The 13769-nt window shown below is 50.0% G+C and overlaps 3 protein-coding genes across 3 annotated transcripts; 1 reads left to right on the top strand and 2 right to left on the bottom strand.

Annotated features, from left to right (window-relative positions):
• Positions 1-443: 443 nt before the first annotated feature.
• On the bottom strand, positions 444-3091 carry KY384_005751 (uncharacterized protein; the record flags this gene model as incomplete). The annotated part of the gene is made up of 2 exons (XM_044814249.1): positions 444-605; positions 677-3091. The coding sequence occupies 2 exons, from the start codon at positions 3089-3091 to the stop codon at positions 444-446; spliced, it is 2577 nt and encodes an 858-aa protein (XP_044668399.1).
• A 2213-nt stretch (positions 3092-5304) lies between these two features.
• Positions 5305-7223, top strand: KY384_005750 (uncharacterized protein; the record flags this gene model as incomplete). Its single annotated transcript, XM_044814248.1, has 5 exons — positions 5305-5461; positions 5491-5764; positions 5812-5993; positions 6045-6907; positions 6966-7223. The coding sequence occupies 5 exons, from the start codon at positions 5305-5307 to the stop codon at positions 7221-7223; spliced, it is 1734 nt and encodes a 577-aa protein (XP_044668398.1).
• Positions 7224-11366: 4143 nt separating this feature from the next.
• On the bottom strand, positions 11367-12989 carry KY384_005749 (uncharacterized protein; the record flags this gene model as incomplete). The annotated part of the gene is made up of 4 exons (XM_044814247.1): positions 11367-12240; positions 12304-12762; positions 12822-12916; positions 12966-12989. The coding sequence occupies 4 exons, from the start codon at positions 12987-12989 to the stop codon at positions 11367-11369; spliced, it is 1452 nt and encodes a 483-aa protein (XP_044668397.1).
• Positions 12990-13769: the final 780 nt, after the last annotated feature.

Raw genomic sequence — 13769 nt, 5'->3', positions numbered from 1 at the left:
AAGCCATCGAGGAATGTTTGTACGCACCTTTTGGATGTCCTCACTGGTCCTGAATGTTTTTGACGTGATCAATTCTACAGATGTTGCCAAGATCCCTGCAGCAGGCAGACCACGCTAAATATACCCAGATACTAGCTGTAATTTAAAATCTACAGTAGGGAGCAGTGAATGATCCAGAAGGTTGAAAGGTAAAGTCTTGTGCTCGAAATCAAGATTGCCACGGCTTTGTGGCGTAAGGCCACATACTTAGGAAATCACGCCTTCAGAGCTCTAAGAGTCGTGTTTGAAGGACCAATAAGTCATCCCCTCCATCTCTCCGTCCACACAATTTGTTCCTCTTCACTTCCAAGGCAAGTCAACATGCCGTTCATAATTCGTAATTCGTGAGTCTCTTGACTCTTGTTGCTTGTTTACATAGTGTTACAGTATTCACAAAGTCAAACTCAAGTCTTTTCTCTTTCAGCATAAACCTTTTCCTTTGCCTTCTCCGCATTGTCCAAGGATTCGATGAACATGGTGAATTTCCATGTTTCGTTAGCTAGCCAATTCGCTTTCTTGTGCCAATTAGTCTGTGTCTTCTTTAATTTGGGATCGTTGGGTAAGTACTACAAAAATCAGTCTCGGCTCAATTGTTAGGGTCAAGCACAAAAGAGGCTGAACTTAGCGAAAGACTTACGGCGTGACATATCGGCGTCCATAGCTCGTTGTGTTTTTGGAGCTCTTCTCTTGCAGATTTCAGATATCGAGCCATAGCATTCTTTTGATCCACTTCCATCAACTTGCTGGGAAAGGCCGGTAGACGTGGGATTTCCCATTCGCAGACGAAGATGCCACGGTCTGACTTCTCAGTTGACGCCCGGCCTTCCACTTTGTCATATCGAGAGGAGCCAACTGTGCTTGGTCGGGGACTAGAGATTGAGGCAGATCTCGAATGTTTACTTGATGGCCGCGTTGGACGCGTGTAGAGTGCTCTTCTAGACCAGCCGAATTCAAGATTGGTCGCAGGCATCCCGTATGGTACTTGCGAAAGACGAGCGCTCCAGTAATTGGCAGTCGTAACAAATTCCTGGACAATTTCAGGCGTACCCGCTTGGAAGTGGTGGAGAGAGCCCGTAGCTTCGGTAAGCGCCCAGATGTAAGGTCGCGATCTTGAAATCACTTGCGACGGTAGGACCGCCGCATAAGAGTACCTTAGAACGAAAGTTGCCAGAGGCTGCGTGTTCTCCGCCCAATTGCCTCCCCCTACTACAGTGCCCCTCGGAACCTGTGAAGCCTTCTTTGCTCCCATAGTTTTGAAGTCAAAGAGAAGTAGACGACCCTTTTCGATGACTGCGAAAGCTTCTTCCCAGCTCCTGTTGAATGCTTTCTTATTTTCACTAAGCTTCACGTGTTTATGATGTAGGATGCCCTCTTTTGCCCATGGTGCTCCCGCAAGACCAAGGCTATCATCTTCAAGAAGAGGGGCTCCATCTAGACTACCATCGTCGCTTTCGCAAGGCGCAGCCTCTTCACGAATGATAGCTTGGCTGACTGCATTTGCAAAGCCAATAGCTGGTTGGTTCTCCTTCTTAGCGCATGTCACACAAGAGCCCCTGTCAGGCAGTTTGCTTAAATGCGAGCTGTTACTCCAAGCGCTTATACTTGACGGGGATGTTATCGACGACTGTTCGTCGATCGAAGAACGCTGGCTGCGTGGGGTTGACCTTGCTCTTGAGTGTCTTCGAGGAATCCCGAGACGGCTCGTTGAGCTACGTTCCCTCGTATACATCTGTGGCCTTGAGCTTTCTCTGAGGAATCTCGAATGATCAAGGCTGATTGAACTTGGCTGCCGCTTCGGAAACGCTTCAGACGGTGCGAGACTATGCGCTGATAGTGGGGGCGTGTCTACCCCATTGCGTTGATCCACCGTACTGAACAACGGAAGTGGTTCCTGGCGGACACTGTTGTATATCTCCTTCAATATATTTTCAACTTCATACTCCCATGTACGCTGTGTGACAGCCAAGGAAGGGCTCAACACCAAATCACCGACTTGGCTAGAGTTCAGTCGGGATTTTGAGGCGCTGGCGGCGTTCGAATGGAGGGTTGTAGCAGTCCAAGTTCTAGATAGTTGGGGCTTCGAGGACGACATGCTGTTGTCAGAAATAAACCTAGACAGTCTTTGCTTTGGCCGTTCGCGGTCGAAAGATCGCCGTTCATCGACTGAAGTACGCCTTGAATGCAATTTGGGCCGGGGCGAGATTGGAGAGTCGAATCCCTCCGACACATTCTTGAAGGTCTCGGGCGCAGCGTTCAATGCGGCGCTGCGGATCGTTGGGAGGGTGTTCTTCAGATATTCGTTCTTGGTCATCTTATTGCCGACTTCGTTCGCGTGGAGGTCAGTGTTGAGCATGAGGATAGAGTATACTATTGCATGCACGACGTCTGGATGTCTGTATCCACATGGCAAATTGGAGGTATAATATCTTTCAGCAAAAGCTTCCACTATGCGATTGACATGTTGCGATTCCGCTTTGAGATAAAGACGGCTGCAGAGCTCACGCAGGGCGAAAAGGATAGAGGTCTGATGCAATTCGAAACTTTCCATGAAGGCTTTGCGTACACGGTCCCGGGCGGCACCTATTGTTATGTGAGAAGAGTATCGTGACTGAGCAAGCTGGCAGAAAAACATCATACCTTCACCGCCGAGCCAAGCAGCTGCCTCGGACTTGGGGGCGATCGTTTCATCGCCATGGAAGAAGAGTCTTGCCGCAAGCCGGTCTTCATCAATGCTGTGCTTGGAAGAGTGCCCTGCAGTCCCCGGTTTCGACATACTCAGATCGATGGGTTCTAATGGGGGAAGACTGGGTATTGGTGGTGCCGAATCTGCCTGGTGGCCATAAGACCGCTTGAAGCGAGCCATGAACCGTCTCATGATTCCTGGTCTTTCTCTTGTAGGCTCATTGAGAGTAGTGCAGATGGTATCGGTCTGCAACGTTGGCTGACGTGGCCCGGCAGGCACAATTGGGACTGGGGCGGCTTCGAGCGGAGCGGTGGGTTGTCCAGTGGAGAAGCCGGTAGGGGGGTCTAAGGAGGAGAGCATTTGGTCCATGATCGAAGAGCGAGAAGTTCCCCTGAGGACGAGGTCATGGGAGATGCGGTCCATTGCATTCGCGAGGCCTCTCGAAAGAAGACACTCGGACGCAACGAACTCATGCAGGTGGGAGCTTTGGCCGTGATGTGCAATCGTGATCCGTCTCGGGTAATTTTGCGATACGCTAAAGAATATGAAACGGAATCCTGCCGTTGCAGCTGAAGAACGGTCAGGTTACATCCTAGCGATTCTCGGGCCAATGACTATGGGTGCCAGACTGCACGTCGACGCACGGAGGTGACAACACATATCAGTGCTTTTCTCCATGGCGGAGAGCACTGTGGATGATTCTCACCATAGCAGCGCCTTACGAAAAGGGGCAAGAGGGGGGCAAGGTTTCATTCGTACCTGCAGTAGCTGTTAATTCGGGGAAAAATACATTCAGGTCCTGTATCAAAAAACAAAAATCCCCCTGAATTGCCAATCTGCCCCATCACCCCACACACATCGCATCTCCACAATGCTCACTCTACTCTTTATTCGGAGCGTAATGTTGATGAATGCAAAGCCTGTTAGGATTGCAATGTCCTGTGAAAGTCAAAGCCGCAGTCACGATGAAGGCAATCACTGAGGATGGTTCTCTTGTCTGCCACCATCACTGTGCGTCACTGATCACCGTCGCATTGACGGCTGCCTATGCTCAGGCGAGTCTTGAACAGCTGCATGCACTACAGACTTGGTAATGCGGGGTTTGGGAATGAATAAATCATGGATGCTAAACTCCCATGGTACCCACTGGCTATACATTCGAGGGAACCTCGCGGACTGATGGACTCAAGCCAGGCAGATGGTAGTCCGCCAAGCTCTATGAATCGGTCGACAGAGCTCAATGCCTCCGACAGCGTGTACTCGTGCGATGTATTGGATCTCTGTAATAGCAATGCCTGCAGGCAACCTTCCACCGATGCAGCATTCACCACCAAGGTTCGGATCGCGAACGGACGGTCCATGGGCTTGGTTTCAATCTGTGGCGCAGGACAATCATGGGGAAAACCAATCCCTGCAAGGAGAATCCACAGCGAGTGCAGGAACACTCAGATGAGATCCGGCCGTTATCATGACAAGACATATCGCACCGCCTTAGGGGAAGTCGGCTTTAGCATTTGACCGTAATGATAGTCCCTATCTACCCAGAGAATGGCATTTCCCGACTTGAAAATCTCGGATTACAGGGCCCAACGACTAAAGATTAGTGAGTAAAATAGCACCAATTAAAATATTTGTGGCAGATTCTTTCGGGGGCGAGCGTGCGCAGAAACCCCTCAATTTGTCTGTCGATCAACATGATCTGGCCGCCCACACCAGCTCCCCGGTGCACTGGATCGACTTCCTCATTGAGAAAGTGGCCTGCTCCTCCTCACGGCATGCCTTACATATCAGGGCGCTATTACGCAAGTACCCGTATAGCGGCCAACGGCTCGTCAATAGGCGCACCGCCATTGGACCAAATTCGGCCGAGTCTCTACCACAGGCCTTCGATAAGCGGCGACGAATCACGGCTGGCGCTCCAATAATTGAGACTGATCTAGGGGTGGTGCGATATGTCCCGCTAGGACAAGTGGGGGTTGGCAACTCATCCAAGACATACCTTACTCCCAGGTGACAAACTGTTGGAACGCGATAACAGGGGGCGGTGGCCATGAAAAACCCGCATCTCGAGCGGGGCACAGTGGCTTTCTCTGGTAGTCCTATTATTCGTACACATGGAGTAACATCGTGGCAGGCAGCTCCAGAAAAAACTCAAAGCAAAGCAGGCAACGTCACACGACATTGGATCGTCTAGCATGATATGCATGTTGACGCTATCAGCAACATCATGTCTGAAAGGCACACCAGACGGTTCCATACGCCGTTCCATCCAGCCTGCTCGATGGAACATCATCGCTAGGGTCCGCATTCCTTATCTCGCAACCCTCCCACCTGCCCCTGCGCGACAGGCCGAGGTCTCGAAATAGTCAATCGTAGCGAAGCTTGAGATCGGAACAAATCACTTACGGACTAATGACCGCCGCTACCACATCGCCACGCTTCTTTATTTGAAGCTCCCCGAGTCCCCGGTACCGAGTTCACTTCTATTGCTTCGTCTCCCCTCCTCCCCACCACCGTCGCCGTCCTGCCCTTGGTGGTCCTTCCTACACCTTGATACTTTCCCCTCTCATATTGCCGTCAACATGGAGAAGGGCCCTGTCGACGAGAAGTTCCCTCGGGACAAGGAATACGACAGCAGTGACAGCCCAGTCCACGATCATGACTTCGAAGCTCAAGAGCCAACGAAAGGCAAGCTCAACAGAGATCTCAAAGGCCGCCATATGCAGATGATTGCTATCGGTATGGTGTATGCAAGTGCAGCAACACAGATACTCTGCTGATAGTTCTGCAGGCGGTTCAATCGGCGCTGGTCTCTTCGTCGGCTCTGGTTCTGCTTTTCACGCTGGTGGACCCGGGAGTGTTGTATGTTATGCATTTCTATGCACAGCAACTAAATACTGAAACTGCCAACCAGCTCATCGGGTTCATGATCATCGGCTGCATGTTGCTCTTCACAGTGCAAGCGCTCGGAGAGATGGCTGTTTTGATTCCCGTCAACGGGGCCTTTTTCGCCTACGCGTGTCGCTTCATTGACGAGTCATGGTAAGTCTAGGAAACCCTGCGATGACAGCGGTCATTGACAGTAACAGGGGCTTTGCCATGGGATGGGACTATGCGCTTTCGTGGCTTACTATCTTGCCATTTGAAATCACTGCTGCCGGTATCACAATCAAATTCTGGCGAGACGATATCAACGTAGGAGTCTGGATAACGGTCTTCCTATTCGCTCTCTGCACCATCCAGATCTTTGGTGTGCGGGGATATGGAGAAGGTGATTATCTGATGCCCTGGTTCCAAGAAGGTCTCTAATGAATCTGTCTAGTGGAATTCGTTCTATCCTTGATCAAAATTGTCGCGGTCAGCGGTTTCATCATCTTTGGTATCATCGTCGATTGCGGCGGCGTTCCAAGCGACCCTAGAGGCTACATAGGCGCCCACTATTGGCACGACCCAGGCGCGTTTCGGAACGGCTTCAAGGGTTTCTGCTCTGTCTTTGTCACCGCCGCCTTCGCCTTCGGTGGCACAGAGTTGGTCGGTCTAGCTGCGGCTGAAGCAGCCAACCCAAGAAAGACTCTACCTACAGCAACAAAGCAGGTTTTTTGGCGAATCACCTTCTTTTATGTGGTGTCTCTCTTCATTGTTGGGTTGATCCTTCCATCCGACTCCAAAGATCTTCTCGGATCCTCAGGCGCAAACACCAAGGCATCTCCCTTCGTCCTAGCCATTCAAGCGGCGAAAGTCAAAGGCTTACCGTCAGTCTTCAACGCGGTCATCACTATCTCCGTTCTCTCTGTCGCAAACTCGTGCACCTATGGTTCAACACGTACCATGCAAGCTCTGGCTACGCGAGGTATGGGCCCGAAATTCCTCACAAAGATCGACAAGCATGGCCGCCCTTATTGGTGCGTCGTCATTCAGCTCTGCTTCGGTTTGCTCGCTTTCATCAATGAAGCAAATGTTGGCGACACATTCTTCACCTGGCTCCTGTCTCTGAGCGGCTTATCCTACTTCTTCGTCTGGGGAAGCATCTGTCTTTCGCACATACGGTTCCGAGCCGGTTGGAAAGCGCAGGGCCACACCTTGGACGAACTTCCGTACCAGGCACAATTCGGCATAATCGGCAGCTACATCGGCTTTTTCCTCAACTGTATCGCCCTGATTGCTACATTTTACGTCTCACTATTCGTAAGTCATCCTTCTCTCTGTGACGCTGAAGGATAAATGCTGATGTGTATGAATGTAGCCTGTTGGCGGATCTCCCGATGCGCAAGTCTTCTTCGAATCGTACCTGGCTGCTCCTATTGTCATCGCCCTCTATGTTTTCTGGAAGATTTGGACAAAAGGGAAGGGAGGACTTTTCGTTAAGACGTCTGAGATGGATGTCAGCACGGGCATACGTCAATTCGATTTGGATGCTCTCGAGGACGCTACACCAAGAAAGAAGAGCATCGCAAATTTGCCTCTGAGAACGGTTAGGGATTGTTCTAAAGAAGCCACCTAACGCGCTTTGGAAGTTCTTGCATTTTGGAACGTTCACGTGTATAGCATTACAACAACCATACCACCTCATTCACCAGTATATATAGAACAATCCAAGATATATCAATGTGGCATTCATGACATGTCGTCGTTCCTCCCCATTCGAGTAATAGCAAGCCGGTGCTAGCGTGCATAATCACAACCCAATCCTTCGAACTTATGCAAATTTTGCGCCTGAGAAACCCTACAAAACAGACGCCCTGATCCTTTCACCCTCGCTTATCTCACCTACGAATCTATTGCGATCCAACGCGGCTGAAATTGACGCAGCTGTAGTATGGACCCACACCAACACCAAATATAGTTTTCGATATTATTATTGCCTCAACCACGTCATACAACCTAGCCAGCAATGTATCACCTCAGCTTTCGATAAGCACAGCCGCATCCCACGAAGTCCCACGCATCTCCCACGTATCTCCCACGTCTTGTCTTAAAAACGCAAATGTATTCTCCGAAGGATGGAAAGCTTCGCAAATGCTTGTTTCTGTCGGTTTCACATCAGGACGACGCAAGAGCCGCTCGGCAGGGTGTACAAGCGAAAACTGTAATGCACACGAGGAAGGGAGGGTGGGGGGAGTGGGATTAAGCCATCGAATGGAGGCTGAAGTCTCTTCTGTTCGTGTCTATGGTAGCTTCTTCGTTGGCTTCGTGGGAGAGTTGCCACATAACAGGACGCCTGGTCCAGCTATCAATGCACATCCCATCCCATATCATGCCATGCCATCACCTCCATCTATCTCGTTCTTGAGACTTCACGAGAGAAGGGTTTCCATGGCTCTTCAACCACTAACCAATATACACCATAATTTGTATGTCCCATACTTTTTTATTTCTCCACCTCCCACCTGTTACACAAGGAGGCGAAGGGTAAGTCGACGGGAAATCAATCTGCCCTCCAATTTCCCCTCCAAGACTCGCCGTGGGAAGCTGGGACAGTCAGAGTGAATATGAAGGGTGCGTTTTATGATGGGGAGGGAAATGTGGACGCGCTAGAAAATTGAGTTAGTAAGGTACGTGTGAGTGCCAAGCTTACAAGCTGTACGATACGGGTACTCCCGGGGTCGCCGCTTTTACACTCTCCATATGTTATACAATGACTTCCCTAATTTTCTTACCAAAGTGTGAATAATGCGAATGTTTACGTATTGCCAGATGTAGAAACCGTTTCCGCAACAGAATTACCGACACAAGCCAACTCAGCGTAACCCGATTGTAAGCGTGAAAGCAACATATATTCATGCAGGGCAAGAACCAACGTCTAGACTCGGTGAAGCCCGCATATGCTTCTGGCGTGCGGAGTCTGACCAATCGATGTCACCTGTGTTTGATTGCAGACCATGTTACTGTATAGAGAGAGTCACTTATCCTTGGTCTTCCGGTCGAAGACCCACAATGTCTGGGTTACAAGCACCTTATAGATGTCATCTAATTGCAACCAAGGGGAACCGTGCTATGAGGGGAGACACGGCAGAACGACATACAGGCAATTATCCATTACCTTCGAGGGGCGAGGCTTAACATGCAGGGCACTGGTGATGCGTGCAGAACGCCCCTGGCTCCGCCAAGACCTTGACAGCATCGATGCTTGTGATCTCTGTTGATTGCTCAATCATGGCTTTGGATGCTTTTTGATAACGTCGATTTGGGAAATTCTGGTCCGTTGAGGTCAATATATCCTACATTTGGACTGCTGGCGGCTGGCGGCTGAGATAAATCGGCCCAACCGATACCAGCACAAGGAGGATCGATCCTTTCTGGGCATGATTACATGATATGTTGGATTATTACATGCAGGAAAGACGCCGTAGATCTCTGCAGCCAAGATTCGGGATCTGTAAGGACTCGGTGCTATTGGCGTGGGTGTGGTTGAGGCTCCTAGTCAGCAGGCGGTCGATTGGTTTTGATTGGGTGAAATACAACATTTGAGCCTCATTCTCCCGAAAATCAAGGTCATCCCAGAAAGTCGCTGCATTTCAAGAGAATCGGCGATCTTGTGCATATACATCTGGTAAGATATATCGGGAGAAAAAGCGGCCGCAAGCTGGCTAGACCGATGCACGCTGGCAAAGGGGCAATGGAAGTCTCTGCTTCTCATCAGGTCAAAGATGAAGAGTGACCATTCTGCGCTGCTAGTGAGACTTGCGACTGTTCTGTACAATGATGCTGATTAAACCCAGCTACTAATTGAAAGAGAAAGTCCCACAACTCTGTGCGACACATGCGCCCTGTCATGCCGAGCTGAAATCTGAAACAAAAATGCTGGAGGTAGAAAACAAACATCTTCAGCTAAAGCTGATAACGACTGCGCGAAGGAAACACTCCGTGTACCAGCTTCCTCCGTCATGCTTGTGAGATTGATCCCAACAGACCCGTAGGCTTCGCCTCAAAGCCGTGCATTGAGGCGGTCTCTTTAAAAGACATCGAAGACCAACAAGCCCAATTAAACCCCTTTCCACCTTGCAGAGAACGACCGATGGCGCTGTGCCTCCCACGCCATCTTGCCTCCACTTTGTTCTGCTTCTTTTCTTTTACTTCGGCTACTTGTAAGCTGATTGATTCTGTGTAAGGAGAATCGAGTCTCTACCTTCCAATTTGCCCAGTGTTTATAACAACGATCGTTCTTCTGAGTCCGATCTGAGCCACAATGTGTGCAATAGGTAAACATTATCTTATTCCTCTTCCGACAGTCCTCGCAGTAGCAAGCGTGCGAATCATTTGTAGCGTGGCCATGAACGCGTTGCTTCCCACAATTCTGACAATAGAGCATGGTGTATTCTGTCACGAAGGTAAAATATAATTGAGCAGTGTACTCGGGCTGAGTCGATTTTCTGGTATGAGATCGGCTTAGTTGATGATTTCCAATTCTTCCGAGCAGGCTGTCAGAGGTAGATATATGTGCTTTGTCCCTCTCTCGATAGTTGCTTTGAGGCTTAAGTAGAAGTGTGGGAGCCTGCCAAGCTGTGAACTAAGGTATCATCTTGCCGATCCTGCGCCCTGAAGTGGGTGTAATACTCGAGATCCAGCAGACTATATGCAGTGTTAACGCAGCGAACGGTCTCTGACAGACAAGATATTGTGTTCCCTCGAAGGTCATTGGTGAGGCATGCATCTGCTTGTCCGAAGTGGGTGACTAGCCTGCTGAAATGTTGCCGTTCATGCAGGAGCCTTTTGATCCAGAGCAGTCACCGAGAGTAGATGCTTGTAAGAGTGAATGCATGCTTGCTCGTGTCAAGCCGTGGTTCGTTGATTCTTTGCTTCACTACTCATGGCGCCTCTACAGTTTGCTGTTCATGTTTGCGGAGCCGCATGTAAGTGGAAGTTCGAAGCCGACGCATGTAGTTTCCCTAGCTGGACATAGCCGGTGGGTGCGGACACTGGTATACTGGAGCGCATTTCCTCCAATTGGAGGTGAGGTCGCCGAGACAGCCCTTGGTTGATCCGGGGGCGATGCCTCTACGACGACCAAACAGTTTTCTTTTCAGCATGGGAAGAAAGTGCACTGTGTTGAACTACAACAGACGTAGCCCTTAGTAAAGGTGGACTCCGACGACAGATCGGCGGAGCTTTGGCTTCTAGCGACTTCTACCCAGCACCAAAAGCCTAAGAGGGTGATTCAAGAGGAGTAGCGGTATATATATCCCGTCATCTCTAGCTCACCTTGACGCTAGAACTAGCAAAAGCGGCAATGCCAGCGGGACCTCTGTATTTTTTCCATTATTTAATTACGCCAAGGCGTGACAAACTACGAAACTACCTACCTTAGCATCATCTGTTTCTCGAAACTCGCAGTCTTGAGAACACTCTCTGTATGGTCTATGTCGGGCTCATGGAAACTACGCAGCTCCAATACGTACTTACGATCTTGATAGATGAATACTTCTTTCTCATTCGGGATTATTTGAGGAAAATTGGGGGAGCCATGAAACCATACAAACCGATATTGCACTACAGATGCGCTCACAAGAGATTCCATCAGGTCTTGCCTGCATAAGGAGTATTCGTACATTCAGTGCACATGACTACGTAATAAGATGTTTATTCACAAGCCATGACTCACTCCACTTACACGCCTTTTTCCATCATGTGTGAGCATTCTGTCTACTCAGCCCCAGCCAGGCGAACACTCCGGGTTAGCAATAGGATTCTCGTAGGGATATTTATCAGTTGGCCACCCTTCCGCTTGCACACAAGTACACATAGCCCAGGTTGGCAGCGAATAACCAAATTCCGTCCCGACAGGCTCAGCTCCAATGTATGTCTTCCCATGCGCCTTCAGTATCGCATCGATGTCACAGATTGGAATCGTCCAGCTCGCGAGGTCCGCCTCGGTGATATCGCCAGGGTCGTTCGTTAGTTGATCGAGCGTGTCTTGCTGCGTATTGCTGTAAAGGTAGCCGTGCTTAGCCTGCTGTTTGATGGCAGACTGAAGTATGATGTCAAGACTAAGGGCGTATTCGGTGAGATGGTTGGCGTTCTTGGTGCCATCGTCCGCTTCACCCTTGTCCGAGGTACCCCAGACGTGCCATTTGTTGGTGTCAAGGGCGGGGATGCGCTCGCGTGGCTGTGGAGTGTTGATCCAGCGAGCGAAGATGTAGGCCGTGCCGCCGTCCGGGCTGCAGACGGTTTGGTCAGGCCAGAATGAGCAAGCTTTGCCGTGGTCGACGCGATTGTATGCATGGTCTGTGATTTTGAAGATGGCTACGCGGTCTTGGACCCAGAGGGAATTGATTGCAGGAGAGACGACGGCGCCGAAGACGTTAGGGTTGATGCTACCTACATCGACGTTGGAGGCGAAATGGCCGTCCTTGAGAACCGACGGAAGTTGCACCGGGTCATTGAAGTAATCGACTGCCGCACCTGAGGCGTATTGTGGGAGAGTCTTGAGGACTGAGTCAAAGTACTGGTCTAGGGCTATGGTAACAGATTGGTAGAGCTTGCCGACTGCGGTCTGGACCTCTCCCCATTGAACCAAGGGGCTGAATTACACAATCAGCCATGCGCTCCTGAGAGATATGTCCCAATGAAGTGTGAAGACTTACTCGACAGCGGTCAAACCCTTTTGAGTAAGTACTCCACTTACAATGGTGGCGGCACTTGATCCCAGAGTTGCCGCTGGGATACCAAGACTGAGGGCGCCAAAAAGTCCATTAATGATTGCCACTGGCAGGACCAATGTACTTGGGTCAACTTGAGGAGTGAAGAACTGTTTGACAAGCGTTGCCGTCGATAGACCAGCGGCGACTGTAGAGTAGGTGAAAGTGTTCTGAAGTTTGTGCAACCAATTGGCAAAATGGGTAATGGCGAAAAAGACGAAGTGAGCTTCAGGATGCTGCATGCACAGATTGAAATCGAGACCTGTACCTTGGCATACAGGACTAGAGATCTCGTCACACTGCTCAGCGCCTTCGTTGCCCGCAAAGTGAAGGATTATTTGCTGAATATTGTCGTACTTTGATCCTTGACGCTTCTGTTTGCTACCAGCAGGGGGCTTGACGGCGCTATGGCTCCGATCAGTACACAGGTCGAGGGGCAATGAGCTAGACACATCGAGACTTACACATCGGAGCCTTTTGGGACGGGTTCTGGAACTACAGGTTGTGGCGAGGTCTTCGGGACAGGTTGGGGTGCGTCTTCACGCGTCCAACCATTCATCTGTATTGGACCGACACTGTTCATGCAGGTCAATACACGTCATACCCACCGAACCATCGGCCAGATCTGGCATGACTCACTTGTCCGAGAACCATTTGTCGATATTATAATTAGTCCAAGTGCTGGCATCCCGAGTATCAGAGGCAACTTTGGTTCCACTCTGCTGCCCACAAACATCGCTAGAGACGTCTCTCTTTGAGAAAAGGTTGCTTCCAGCGAAGCTTACTCCGTCTGTTTGATGTAGTTGACTTCCCTTGGGCAAAGGACCAGCAACCGACAGAGTACCTGCATCAAGGTCAGCAGGGCCCCTTGCGTCTGTGAGTCGAGGAAATACCCAAGGTGAGTAGCAGGAACAGCGTAGGATAACCCATATTGACTGACGGACTATGTGGGACTGAACCAAATGAAAGTACAGGAAGTATTCTGATTTGGAGTAGAATCTGGTAAAAGAAGCCCTGTTGTGTGTAAAGAAAACAAAACAAATTGAATTCATGACTGACATTGCAGCTTCTTGTACTTTTGCTGAAGACCTCTTGATAGCCCCCACCCAGCATCTTGGAAGACCGATCGCTCGAAGCCAAGCATGCGGTAATTCTCGAGCTGTGGAATATAGACGGTTCGAGTTAGCTGATGCCGCTAAAGCGTGATCGTAAGCTATGGCGGTACCGACATGTCGTCGCTCTTGAGGCACAGAAGACCCTCGTCGTCATCGTGTTGGAATGGAGGCTCAAGAGCAGACAATAACAATGTCTTGATCGGTCATCAAGATAGGCGAGATGCACGGGTACAATAGGTAGCACAAAGCATGACGATGTAGCAGCAAGTTGTGAGTGCATTTCGTTCTGCGATCATC

Source organism: Bacidia gigantensis (assembly GCF_019456465.1).
Source record: "Bacidia gigantensis strain McMullin 20006 chromosome Unknown contig_246, whole genome shotgun sequence".
Classification (NCBI taxonomy): domain Eukaryota; kingdom Fungi; phylum Ascomycota; class Lecanoromycetes; order Lecanorales; family Ramalinaceae; genus Bacidia; species Bacidia gigantensis.
The sequence above is the reverse complement of the archived record's forward strand: the minus strand, read 5'-3'. Positions and strand labels throughout refer to the sequence as shown.